We start from the raw sequence: 14,411 nt of genomic DNA on the forward strand, positions 1-14,411 counted from the left end.
CAAGTTTTATTCAGGTGGCTGTTGGATGTTCTTTCTTCTGTCCAAACGGGACTCACAGAAGTTTTCTGGAGATCTTAATTGCAGACGTGCAGCACAGCAAGATGTGTTCTTAAAACAGCCGCTCAGCTCACCACGGTGGTGAGCATTTATGTTTAAAATGATCAGGCACTGAGCTGCCTGCTTTTCGACAGTTTCAGTGGTTTCACACTCATGGAGCTGTGTGCTCTTCACCTTTGGTTATGTGGGCAGGTGTCAAGGGAGTGTTCTGCACCTCCACGTGTGTTGGGAACCGTACAGGAACTGGTCCGCTTGCTTCATGAGAAATTATGTAAATACTGTCGTATATGCAAGCTCTGGCTGCTCAGCTGTTTTTCTGTGACCTATCACAACCAAACTGAGATTTTTCTTTTGCGTCAATGGAGGGACTGCAAATCTGAAGCTGGACCAGCCTTACTTACCCAGGGTTTTTTAATGCCTCAGTTTCCATAGCAATGGAAATAAACACTCTTCTCACTTGAGTGCCAGGTATGTGCTTGTGTATATGTGTCTTGCATAAGACTGGGAGGGCAGTGCCTACTTCTTTTCCTGGAAATAGATTTGGAAGGGAGGAGAGTTTTAGATGCTGGCTCTGCAGAGCTGCTGCTGCAAACTAACCTGTCTTGAGGAGCGTGACGGGTACAGGGAGTGGGCAACTGCCACCAGGGCTTGTGCTGGCTGAGAGGGAGTCCTTCGGTCGTGACTTCGCTTTTCGTCTGCACACTTTTTATTAGGAGTTAAAATTTGCAGGAAATAAAACGCAGTCCTTGAAGGCAGGGGAACGTGATGTTAGTCATAGATATTAGTCATTGACAGTTTCTGCCTTATGGGCTCTTCAGATTATTTCCTGAAAAAGGAAATCTTTCATTAGCTAATTATTTTCCTTAGTGTGCTGTAAGGACATCAGCAAATTATACAGTTCCTGGCAAAGCTACTGCACTGTTTAGTGCCTGCCAGTGTGATCAGGGGAGAGCGATGGGGAAATTTTAATGAAATTCTATCAGAGTTGAAAAATACTAATGGCTTCAAAATGCTGTTCAGACTTGACTCCTTAGCAGTCAATTTTAATAGATCTGCTACATGCAGATGAGGAATCCCAGTATCGTATATTGTCTAATACCTGGATTTTGACTATTTTCTGGTGGTTTTTGATATTGTGCCAAACGTACTGTGAAGGTATGATGCAACAGAGCCACTGACACAAGTTCATATCTGATAGGAGTTACGGTATAGCCGACAGAACTGAAAGGGAAAAATGTTGAGAATTAGGTAGGTAAAGGGGATGTGCTTGGTGAGTCAGAAGGAGCAAGGGCACAGCCCAGCACCAGACGAGAGCCCTAAGATTGGCAGTGCCCAGTTGTCAGTGCCTTGCTTGCAGGACTCTTCCTCTCCCACACCTGTGAATCTTAGATTTTTTTCAAAAGTACAGAAGGAGTGTGTCTTTGTACCTCTCTCAACAGCAGTCAAAAGTCCTAGTACAGCTTTGAAAGCAACAGTTTAAGAAAGTTGTTTAAGATGACCAATGGAATAGAATGAACCGAGGCGCTTCCGTTATTTCTTACGTTCTTCAGTTTGCAGTGTGGGAACTGAGTTCACCATAAAGCTAATTGGCTGGTTGTTTCTCTGTATATGCACACAAAGATAGACATTTTAATTAGATGCACTTTCTATCTTCCTGATGCCTTTATGGCAGTTACAGAGGTTTTAATAGACTTTACTTGCTAATACACTTACCTTTACAAGGTCCATATTTGTCTGTAATGTTACTTTAACCCAGTTTTTCATTTTACTGCAAGTCACTCTAATTAGGACATCTCTTCTTAGTTCAGGATTCTGTATTTTAGCATTACTGAGCAGGACTGTCAGTGGATAGTCAATGGTCTTGCCTAAAGCCTTGGTTTATGTAAGGAGAATATGCCTTTGTCAAATAAGCTGTTATAAAATCTATACCAATACATACATTTCTGTATGCAAAAAGGAATCGCTATCAATCAGCTTTATGTTGGAAGAACAGTGTCTGCGTGACATTTTTCCCAATGTAGTTGTTTCAGTTACAAAATCATAAATCACATCTGAAATGAACTCTTACAGCTTTCTAGGAGACCAGGAATCTTGTACGAAAAAAAAGAAAGAAATACTTCTAATGTGTAGTTTGAGTTATTAGTTTTATATTCCTGGGTTAATTGTTTAAAGAAACATTTTCTGTGCTCAGGATGAGTTTTCAAAGTCTGTAAATGTCATGGCACTCACCTGCCAGCTGGAGAATGACCCTGGCACAACACTTCATTCTTACTGTGGAAGTGAGCCTGTGAGGAGTGCTGTAAAAGTAGCTGGTGTTTAAAGGGTGACATAATTCCAGTTCCTGACAAGCTCATTGTTCTGCAGTCTTGGCGGAGAGAGGAAATCTTTGAGTTTCGCAGTCAAAAGGTGTGACACGCATCCATTTCTGTATTTTCCAGGATCTTTCCCAGAGAGTATCTTCTCCAGCAAATCCATCTTTATTCTCTCGCAGACCTTCAGCAGGTAAGTTTCTTCAACTCATTCCACCTGTTCCGTATCAAGCCTGTTCACATCTTCAGTGCTAATTGTACATTCCCCCTTCTAGCTAATTGTAGCATAAATAACTTTACTTCCAAACCATCTCTGTGGTTTATAGTTTAATATAAAAATGGCTTAACAGGGGCATTGATTAGGGATGAGAGAGAGAAAGCCTAGAGCATCCGTGTTGTTGATATGGGATGGTAAAGAGGCCACGAAAAAACCTGTAGTCTGCAAAGAGAGCTTTACTGTGAGAATTTTTTCACCTGATCAGTGAAGATTCATTTAAGGCTCAGCCTGCAGGTGACAAGTAGTATTTATTTCTTTGCCTGAAAGAACAGTTATTTAGGAATTTATGATTTTTTTACAGTCTCTAGTGCAACATGCTTATTTACAAAGTCTGCTAGGCATTACCACAAGAGGGGTAAAAATAGCAAAAACACACCAAAACACCTCAGCAAGCCTGCTAAACAGAGTTAAGCCACGCAGTGTTACTGTGGCAGGTGTGACCTCAGAAGAGGTGATATGCCAGCAAAACATGTCTTTGCATTCATTTTGATTGAACTGAGTGAGCAACGTGCTGTACATCTGCCTGAACAACAGAATTTTGTTATGTACTGGACTAAACAATGAGAATTTGGCAAAAGGAGCTGAAAAGAGGGGGTAGAGAATCTAAGGTGAATGTGCTACAGTGCTCAGATGCACGATGGACGAAGCAGTGAGGTAAGCCCTGGCTGACCTGAGCACGTCTGTGTTCACACTCTAATGCCATGGCCAGTGACATGTAAAACCATTATTTAAGCTTCTTCCACTGATATTTCCCTTGCCTAGTGGTGCCTTTTTTTTGCAGGATAATGGGTGGCATAGTCGGTCCTGGACGTTCAGTTAACACATTTAGGTTGAGATAGTTCAGATGTCCCTCGGAGCTGGAGACTACAGAACTGCAGGAAACGTGGCTTTTGTTGGCTGGTGAAGTCGCAGAGTAGAATTGATTCCATATATAAAACAAAAAGGCCAGTCATCTGAGGTCTAAAACTGTTTCCACATCTTTTCAGCATGTTCTGCTATCTCATCTTTAATAATCAAGCCATGAAAAAGCAAGCTACTTAACTGCAGAGCTGCAGTCTCCCAGGTGGGCCTGTCTGTTAGCCCCCAGTGCTTTGTAAGTTGCTTAATCAGTTCCTAACATTGGTAGTAGATGTTTTAAAGCAATCAGCAGCTTATCAAACACCCTGTGGGAGGGAGGGAGGGAGGGAGGGTAGAAGTCACAATTCATCCGTTGATTTAGCAGTTCCCTTTAGCGTGTTTCTTTGTGTTTGTGTTTGCAAGACACCTTCTCTTCCCCTGAGGGCCCGAGCCCCAAACTTATCATATTTAGAGGCAACATAATTTGATTACTGTTTCTACTGGGGTGGATGAAATTGCATTTACCTTGTAATCTAGGTATATCCTTGTCACCTTGGAGAGGGTTTCTCACACACAGGCTCCAAGTTTGAAATTGGATTGCCTGCTTTTGTCAAAGTGAAACCTGAGTGCAAAGGGGAGGGCCCTGTTGAGAAAATTAATCCAACAGCCGGAGAAGCACTAATACCCTTACAGCCCCTGCCTCCTCCCTCGTTTGCCCCTTACCACTGCTTCCTCTGGTTGCTCATCATTTTCTACTGACCTGCGAGTTTGGTATTATCCTAAAACTTTCCCCTCCTTTGATTCCTCTGCTGCCTATTTTCTTATATCCATGAGCTGCTTTTGCGCTGTATCCTGCTGTCATATGGATTGTGTGTGTCTGGGGAATTAACTAGAAGGTTTATTAAAGATTAATGGAAAGATAATGCATGGTGAGTGAATTAGAAAAGCAGAGAGGGGTAATCTGCAGATATAAGCAACCTTTACCCTGGTTACTCCCAGCTCAATTCTGATTTGTTTCCTAGCCAAGTTCTCTTTATGATCCCATGGATTGTTTCCTACCAAGCAGTTGAGTTTCAAAAATGTGGTATGAGGATCTCTTTTTAGGTGCAAAAAAGTTGAAATGCCTGTTTACTAGTCAATGAAGCAGCATATAATACTGTTCTAAAATGAAATCTGGTTTAAATCACTTTCGAGGCTTAGCAGAGCTTGATGCCTAGACCTTGGAGTGGCAGAGTAGGTATTGAGCTATCTGATGGTCTGGGGATGGTTGTCATTTGGACCTCTTTGGTCAGGGCTCTGCTGGGGAAAACTTTTAACTGTGAGGTTAAAAGCGGAGTGGGTAAAATTGAAACAAAATGTCCTTAATTTTGGAAACTTACTAAATCCTGATGAGGTAGTGGTTTTGCTAGTGCTTTACTTATTAACAAGTGCTCTTAGTGCAGATGTGAGAAGGCCTGACCTTTAACCAAAGAGGCAGCAAGCGATGGTCTTGATTTGTATGTGATGATTGTTTAAAGTAAATACAAATGCACATATGTACCCCAGCAGACCAGGACTCCAGGGACTATACTAAAGTTTACAGCAAGTCTATCTGTGAGTGTTCCCGTGGGTTACATATTCTTGGAATCCTCCTGTCATTGTCTTTGGAGGTATTAGCAGATGAGACAATTAATTAGGCGCATTCGGATTTAACAAGCAGAAACACGAAGTGTGACAGCTTGCCTATTCTGCCCCATTGGCTATGCCTACTTTCCTTTCCAACTCTCTCTGGCGTCATCTGCCCAGAGAAATCTGCCCTGCGTCACCTGTAACACCGCTGGAAAACAGATTAATCTTATTTATCTGCAGTATAGTCCCTGATAGTGCAGTCACAGTCCAGGGTGGCTTCACCCTAAACCTGCAGGAGATGTTCTCTGCTGACATTACTAATGAACGTATCACTGGTTTTGTGGACATGTGGGCACAGTTCATGCAGGCTGGAGTTAAAAATTATCCATTCATTTTGTGTGCCTATTGGGCTGCTTTTGGTGAGGCTAACACCTTTTGCACTGCTAAACAGCAATCTGGGCAGAAGCTGACTCAGACAGGACTGTTGCATTTCTTAGGAAAAATAAATCTTCTACTTAGACTAAGTTTCTTATTAACAGGAGCTTTTAAAGTAAAATACCTGAAGTGTCATGAGCTCAAAATTCAGGTGCTTAATTGACACAGAGAGGTTAACTAATGTTTTACCTGTTTTTTATGTTAAATAGCAAGGATATACAAGTGCACAAAGATTATTGCAGTGATAGTCTTTACTGTAGAAACACTCCTAACCATGGCAATTATTTTATCCTGGTTATACTACCCCAATATGGTAAAATAAAAACGATCCATGTAATGGCAAAAATAACTGGATGTCAGGGATGGAAATTGTGAGTGAAAGAAGAAATATAAAAAGGTGGTGATTTGAAGACTTGCTTAGGTGGGAACACTCAGGAAAAAATATTGAAGTGACAAAATATGGGAATTTAAAATGATGACTTGAATTACATTGAATCACTGTAAATACTGTTATTCAAAATATAAGTGGCTTTCATTCAGTTTATGCCCATTTACTTTTGGAAGCAAAGTGTGCTAAATTGTATTAAGGCCATTTTCATTCTGAATGTGTATGTCCATACAGGGATTTAATGTAGTATAATTTATCCATTTTAACATTGTAGGTAAACTAATCAGTTAAAATTTGATTAAAATATGCATTTGCTTCACATCGACTTTGCTGACTGTCTATGTGTAGATGAATCTATAAACAATGTGAAGAACAGTGGTAAAAAAGGATGGCCAGGAGAGCCTTGTTCTCACAATAATTCAGCACAGGTCATACAGTGAATGTGAGATGTACATAAAAATTCCTAAAGGAATTGCTTCTTTGCAGAACACACAGCGAGTATGAGGAACTTAATGCCACGGTAATATTACTGAGGCCAGAAGTTTATAATCTTTGAGAGGATTAGGTATTCATAGTGAGAATGTCCACAGTTATACTACGTAAAATAAAGAGATTATAAGGTTTCAGAATAGGTGTATTATTTAGTGAGGGGATTAGGAAAATGTCTTCCCTGTTGATAGGCAGATCAATTATTTCATCCTTCTCTGACATATATACTACTGATTGCTATGTCTGATAGGGTTTTGGACTAGATGGAGAGTTGATCTAATGGAATTATTCCCAATACGAAAATCTTAATGTTTCTGTTAAAGATTTTGCATATACAAAGTTCCCTAACAAAAATGTGGGGAATAAAAAATGAACTTCAGTGAAACAAAAGTTCCATCTAACTTGAGCCTAGTGTATCGTTAGATCAGGATTAGGAAGCTTTAGAAGAACAAAGAAATTGTTAAGTCTTAATCATACTTCCAGGCTTTTAACTGATGCTCTACTTTCCTCAGACCTCCTTTTCCAATGGCAAATTCGGGTCCTCCCTGTATTTTCCCAGACTGAAATAGAGGAGGAGATGGGATCATACAGCCTGATGACTTCCAGGCCCATCAGTGACAGTGTCCTTGCCCAGCAGTTCCTTTGATTCACCCCTTAAAGGAGTGAGGTGTGGCATCTAACCCCTCTGCCTGTGCTGCGGAAAGCCAGTAGTGTGCAGGTGGCCATATTGATTAACAGGTCTGGGGTTTGGCTAACACACTCTGTGCTTATTCTAGTTGTAGAAGTGTTACTGGGCTAGGTGCACGCATCTCAGTTATATCAATGGAAAGTCTTTTCCTGTCACTTGTTTCATTCAGTGATTCAATATAAGCTCTATCAGCTTAAACTTTTATTTACCCAAGAGGTTTGCTCAGGTAGCTGTACAGCAGGTCCTTTTAGGTTTAGGCAAGCCCTTTCTTTTTGCTTGAGGGGCAGGAGGTGGTGAATGAGGAGGACAATTGCAGTTTTGGCAGGCCTGGCTGTGCTGAGATGGATGAAGATTTGTTTGTTGCAGTTCTCTCTGGGAGTTCTCTGTGCTCAGCCAGGGCAGCAAAATGCCAGACACATCAGTGCCATAGCTGCCATCGTTGAGAGTTCCGCACTGTAGTGAAAACATTGATCTACATCCCTGGCCTCCCCGCCAAGGATTGACACAGCATTTGGGACAAAGATACAACTCCTGCAGTGTGTTGCTACAGTTTTCAGCTGAGCACAGGCTGGAAGATACTGCTTGGAGTAGAGATGGTTTAAAACGGTGGTGGGTTTTAAATGATGTGCCAGATACAGCCCCTTTTCTTAAATATTTGGTAGGAGGAAGAGAGAAACAGGTAGTTGTGTGGGCAAGTGAGAGACATACACACTGTTAATTTGTACAGTGATCCAGTTCTCGTCCTAAGGCACATGAGATCTGGACTGTCTTCCCAGGGCTGCTGCAGGCTTTCTCTGACACACAGAACAAGTAATTTCTAATGGGATCAAGGTAAAATGGGTCTCACTTTACTATGTATATTTTTAAAATAGACATCCTAAGTTCAGAAGAGGGAAACCAGCACTTTGGAAGGGTAGTCCCTCTGACTTATTTAAGATATGTTATGCGATTTAAATACATTAAGATTTTAAGGCGCTTGGATAATTATGTACTTGAACTATATAAACATACATCTTGGACTCTAACGACATAATGCTAATAGCCATCTTTATGTCCTTGCTTTACAACCTGTGCCTATATGACTGTGGTAATGGTATTGGCGGAAGAATATGAAAATAGTGCGAAAAACATACAATATACATTTCCCTAAATGTTAAAAGGTCTGATAGCTAAACAGCAATTAAACAGCTTGTATTCTTTCTTGTAGCTATGGCTCCCTTATCACTCATTTCTGTCACTCCCTGGAGTTTACTAGCACTTGCAGCAGAACAGGAAACTTCAGGATAGCTGATAGTCCAGGTGTGTGTACAATTCCCCAAAGTGCTGACAGCTCTGCTTGCAATTAGTGGCAATGACAATCATCTTTCCAGTGTTTCTTTTGCACCGCAGCTCTGCTGGGGAACGGAGTTGCCGTCGTTCAGAATGGTTCGCGGTCAGGTGGAGAGTGTGGCAGAGGTGGCCACACTCATGGGGAAGAACTGACTGGGAGCATTTTGGCCAGTGGCAGCCAGGAAGAGAAATTCTTCCGAGTTAGGTGTGTTAAAGTCCTGGAGGCGAAGTGTGGAGATATAGCAAGATTGTTAATAGATATTTTTAATGGCAGAACTGTATTTTGCTCTGCTTGAAAACAACTTTCAACAGGGCTTATTATATACTCACATGCAAAAGTACATGTATTTAATCTAAGCCTCTTGGGGTAATTGTGGCTTTTCAGAATGAAACTCTGTTTAAAATAACCCAGCAGTGGTGCCAGTGGCTTGCAGGAGCTTCCGAGTTGAGAACTCCAGACGTATTTTAATTTTTTCAACCCCTGTAAGAGGCAGTAGCAATGTAAGCTACCCCCTTTCTAGTCCTTTGCGCTCACCAGCTTTCTTGTGTTCTTTTTTTTGCTTGCGGAATGAAAGAGCCAGTACTGGAGATCAGGGTTAACAGTGTGAAAGATTGGGCTCTAACCTCATCGTTGTACTTCACATAAATTTCTATGCAGGAGAGGCAGCTGGACAAGTCTTAAGGAATAGCATACCAAGAAACCAAATTTCTTGAGGAAACAAAATAGCATCTCAGGGCTATCTGCTTAGATGAGAGAAGAAAACTTTTAAAGTAATTTTTTAAAAAAATATACTTTGTACTCACAGAGTTTTTTTCATAGTAACCCTAGCCATTTTCTTGGTGTATTGCTTTCTTGTTCAAAAATCCTTCAGAGGACTCCTCCTAAAAATGCCCTGATCAAGTTCTGTGCAAGGCAGGAATGTTTCAAATTTTGTAATATCACTCATGAAATAACATCTTACCTCAGTGGGCATGTAGAGTCAGTTAATATCTCTGCATGCAATTGCCTGCTTAATCTTAGGGGAGAAAAAAGCCAAGAAAGAAGAAAGTACGGACATACTCTCTGCCTGAGTGCATATTTGCTTGTGTGTATTTCGAGTCACGTATGTTTTTAAGCTAAAGAAAGTGCTTTCTGTTTTCTACCAGCTAAATTCCTGGTACTCTTTCAACCTTGTTTGATTAAAACAGCCTTTAACCTTTGCTTGAATACCTGTTTCTTAAAACAACCTATAATTCATCGCCACAACAAGATTAGGAGGACTTGGGGTGTGACAAAATTGACATGTAGCTGCTTGGAAACCTTGAGGGAAGGAGAAAGGAGGAAATACAATTGAAACACAGTGAGCGTGAAGGCAGAAGTCGTGGGGCTGGAGTCTTGTTGCAGGGCTGGCGGGGAAGCTGGCACAAATAATTTCCGGGCATGTTGTTTATACGGAGACAATTCCATCTCTTCCTCACTTGTATCAGCTGCTGAAATTTTAAGCTTTTCTTCCTTTCCATGAGAGGAGTGGGGGAGGGCTCGGAGAGACCTTGTCGTCCTCTTGCCTCCTGTTATAAATTCACTGGGACTGTCACCAGCTTGTTCCTCTGCCCCAGCCAACGTAAAACTCCGTCTTTGCCTTGTCCCCTGTCTGTATGCACTTGTCGCTGTTGAGCAGCATTTGCTCTTGACCTTGTTTTGGTTTTCCTCCTCTTCCCTGTGCCTGTTATAGTTAGTGGCCGATCTGTGGAATATCACTTTAATACCAAATTAAAGTGCTGCATGTTGAGTGGTCTGTTTCGGAAGGACCACGAAAGCAAACAGCTCTGCGCTCAGTGCAAAGTGCCTAGTGCAAGGAAGTCAAAGGGAGCTTGTGATTTTTATCTATTCAAATTCTCCCTCATTTCTGCTTCAGTTAGATTTATGTGGTGGTTGGTTTCGTGGGGCTTTTTTTGTTTGTTTTTTTTTTTCCTTTGCAGTGTTTATTGCCAGGTTTCCTTTCGGGATGTTCTCTGCCCTGTGTGGGTCATGAGTTGGCACAGCACAGCATGTGGCTGTCTGACGTTGCTCTGTCTGTGTCAAGGCCAGCGATGGCAAAACGATGTTGTGTATGTCAGAGCCAGCACCTTTGCCTTGGTGTCAGCAGCAGACGAACGGAGTCCCTGGCCTCACCCACTCCTGTCCACCCTGCTGCTACCTGTACTGCAGGCTGAACAGGCCTTGGGACAGCCAGGGACCTGCAAAGGCTGTGAAGGGGTGAGGAGAGGATGGGGTGATATCACGCTCACTGTTGGGAGCTGGGATTGTAACTGTAGCAGCAGAAGATGGGGCTTTCCTGAAGTTACTGCTGTTTTCTTTTATAAAAATTGTTTTATAGCAATGCGTAGGGACTGACTGTAGTGTTCGTGAGGGGTTCTTCCCTTAATTCACTTGCAATTTAAATAAACAAGGGAAGCAATCTGTAAGAGGTGACTGGGAGTCAAAATGGAGCAAGGAAAGCTGACCAGACCAGTATGTTGCACAAAAGATGGGGCAGAGCTGAGATCTGCCTCCCTAGGGCTTTTACCTCATGATCATCCTTCCTCCTTCCATTTCCCTTTCCTCTGAACTAAAGATTAATTGTGCATTGAAATTGTAACAAGAATTCGCAGTGTTAAGAATCTGGCACATGGAAGGGAAAAATCCTTAAGGAAATTAGCAGTCCCTGAGCATTGTCTGTTCCCTAGATGTAAATGACTATGAACTTCCCAGCCAGGGAATAAGTTTTCCCTTTCTTTTCTTTGCAGCTTGCATTATCCTTAGCTAAGCGTATTGTAACATGCTTGTCTCCAAGGCCACGTTTTCATCACAGAAAACTCAACCCCGCTGAACTCAGTCACAGGGCAGGTGTTCCATTTACCCTTTGTGCTTTAATGCTCAATCTCCATGCTTAACTAATGCGGAAAGTACCTGTTTGCTCTCCAGTTAGCAAACTGGTAAAGGCAACCATTGTAGCTTTTCCTGTACCCTTATCGACTTTTGCTCTTCCCAGATCGTGACAGAGATCAGCTGTGATAGAGAAGAAAATGTGTAAAAAAATGATTTCTGAAACAGATTGTGCAATGTAAGGGTATGAGGTAGACTGTGAAGCAATGATGATTGACTATAGCAAAAGAAATCTGAGCCAGGCATTAGGACTAACTTCCCAGCTGTTTTGAGCACTAGAGAGTTGTGGGATCTCTGTGGTGATCAGTTTTAAGGCAAATCAGGCAGTGATGTGTCATTTGATTGTGCTGCAGAGTGAGGAAGAAACTGGAGGTTTCTAGAGATGTTTGCTTTATCCCTGTTTTTTGTATCAGTGATATTTCTTTCAAAGGCATATTTCTCGTCTGTCCTGGAAGTGAAGAAATATTACAGAGTTTCTAGTCCTCCTCCACAAAGCTTCCAGCAGTGGAATTTGGAGGGTAGTGAGCACAGTGGTAACTCTCTGTTCAGGAGATTCTGTTTTCTCTTTCGTTCAGTCTGGGAAGCACTCTCTTTCCAGTACGATGAAGTCTGGGTGAAGCTGGGACTTACCTCTGAGCTTGTCAGCAAAAGGCTTGATTCAGACTGGAGAGGTAGAAAGAAAACAAGTGAGAAGAGGCAGTAACCTTGTCTTTAGAGGGTGGTGGAAAGCTGTGCATGATTATTGACTGCTCCTTCAGATAGCTTCCTTCTGCCAGACATGCTTGTGACACTAATCCCAATAATTAAAGTACTTTCTATGCCTTCAGTGTATATAATTGGCAAATGAGCTTCATGTCTATCACTCCTATTTTCTCAGTGCCTCTTGGCCTTCTCATGTCTCTTCTGCATTGCGTCAGTGCCTCCTGGCAAATTCTGTCTGTGTCTGTTTCAGATAAACTGTGTATCTGGCCTTGAGAAATAATCATAAATTTTATTCTGTCAGGAGGAGAGGCCTGAGAGGTCAGGAGGAGAGATTTGAGATTTGAACCTGTAGTTCAAGGTGCACTTTGCATTGCCAGGTTAACGGTTGGACTTGCTGATCTTAAAGGCCTTTTCCAACCCACACAATTCTATGATTATAAGGTGTTTTAGGATTTTCATGTACCTTAACCCATCCTCTCCAGGCGTCGCGTGTGTCTGACGTAAATCAGACTGGAGGAGTAAGCGGAACAGATTGCTTGTGCTCCAGACGGTTACGAGGCAAACCTGTGTCTTTATAAGGAATGCCTTCTAATAAATGTTATCTGTGGGGAAATAGACCAGCCCCTACATGAGTAGTTAATGTTACTGCTTCAGTGTTGGCTTATAAAACAACTTTATCACCTCTGTGGATATAATGATTAACAAGCTGATTTACAAGGGTGCAGTCACAAAGCCATTGGCAAATTTAGCTTGTCTCACAGTGGCAGTGATACAGAACCTGAGTTTTACAGTATTTTCACCACTTCACCTGGAATAATAAATCCTGGTGGTGGGCCTCTTAAGCAGAGCAGTAGCAGCAGATGCTCCTCTGTGAGGAAAACAACCAAGGTTTCCTCCTGTGCTTCTGATGCATGAGGACGTTATAGGTCCAGGTCTGGGGATTCAGGAGAGTTGAGGACATTCCTAGCTCCCTTCTCCGTGTTTATTCCCTGATGACTTAGCCTCAGTGAAGTGATGGTGTTCCTAGACATGCTGCTACGTGATGCCTGTGGTTATTGGCTGTCCCTTGTGTCAGAACTGGCAGAATATACAGATTCGGGTAGATTTCTCTTTGTTCTCTTAGATTCTGGACAACTTCTGTTAAAATATCTTTCAACAGTTCATTCTCCAGCACTTTCAGAAGTTGGTAGGAGATTTGATGACCCTTAATCAAATTCACAAAGTAGACTCTTGCAGGGATGGAGTTCTTACTCCTTGCCGTTTACTTCTTAGCTAGCATTGCTGACAGGAGCCCTGCCCTCAAAACAAACACACACTGCCCTGAGAAATGTCTGAAACCTGTACTGTTTTTTCTCTCCTGTCCAGAAAGGGAATCACCTTTGATAGATTTCAGTGTTGATTCATGTGGCCGTGACGCAAATGTTGGGTATTTCTGTGGACCTGGTCTAACAGGTGGGCAGAAGGCTATAGAAGCATTATTTGAAGCAATAGTGGATTACAACTGACTCATTTGTCCTTCTGTTTCCACACATCCCCCCTCTATTTCCTGCTAAAGCCCTTGTAATATTACCTCTGTGAGAACGGCACAGTCTGAGTTTGGAGAGGACTTCCATGCTTAGACAATCAATATTTGATTGCTGTTCAGTGACATCCAGTCAGAGACTTCTATTATGTCTTTTCTAATTTGAACAACTATCAGCGACTGGAACAAACTCTTAACTAATTTTATACTAGGTTTTTTTCATGCTTTTTTTGTTTTTTTATCTTGTTCTGTTTTCCAAACAAAAAGTTGCTACAAGCTTTGAGTTTAGGTTACCACCTCTCTGGGTTGGAACTCTGAGCAAAGATGAGAAATTCTGCCACTGTTACCGTGGCCACTTTGCTAGTTTGGTTGTTAATATGAAAACATATATATTGCAACACTGTACTCGCTACATTGCTTTCCCGTGGGACTAGTTTGTGCAACCCTACTTCATGCTGCTAAGTGTGTTCTTATACAAGGAGACTTTGTTGACCGAAAAGGGAAGACAGAGTGACTTGACTTCTCTCTGCTGTGTGTAATGTGCTGGGGTTTTGGACCCCCTCTACTGTGCTGGATGGGAGGAGGAGGTTTAGGGGCAAGGCTAGGACTGGCGACTTTCAGAGGTGGACTTCCACCAGCTCACTTGCTTCTGAAAACATCGTCTTGCAGAGCGAGGGAGCTATGAGTGACTTCCAGTCTTTGGATAGAAGGATCAGGAAACCTCTAGGGACCAGCAGCCTTCCTAACAAGTAGTTAAACTTTGACTGGTGGTACATTGCCCTGATGATCATATTAATGTGACGTATCTGAAGGGATTTCAGTTTGTACTATAGCCCCTGCTACCTTTCACCTTCTCTGTCTTCCT

General features: G+C 42.1%; 1 protein-coding gene across 1 annotated transcript in view; it reads left to right on the top strand.

Annotated features, from left to right (window-relative positions):
- PLEKHM3 (pleckstrin homology domain containing, family M, member 3) overlaps positions 1-14,411 on the top strand; it is a 73,351-nt gene that overhangs the window by 42,105 nt on the left and 16,835 nt on the right. Inside the window, exon 5 of the mRNA XM_009878373.1 lies at positions 2,496-2,559. Within this exon, the coding sequence (XP_009876675.1) occupies positions 2,496-2,559 (64 nt within the window). The remainder of the gene's footprint in view (positions 1-2,495; positions 2,560-14,411) is intronic.

The sequence above is a fragment of the Apaloderma vittatum genome, unplaced genomic scaffold, assembly GCF_000703405.1.
Source record: "Apaloderma vittatum isolate BGI_N311 unplaced genomic scaffold, ASM70340v1 scaffold6401, whole genome shotgun sequence".
Taxonomy (NCBI): domain Eukaryota; kingdom Metazoa; phylum Chordata; class Aves; order Trogoniformes; family Trogonidae; genus Apaloderma; species Apaloderma vittatum.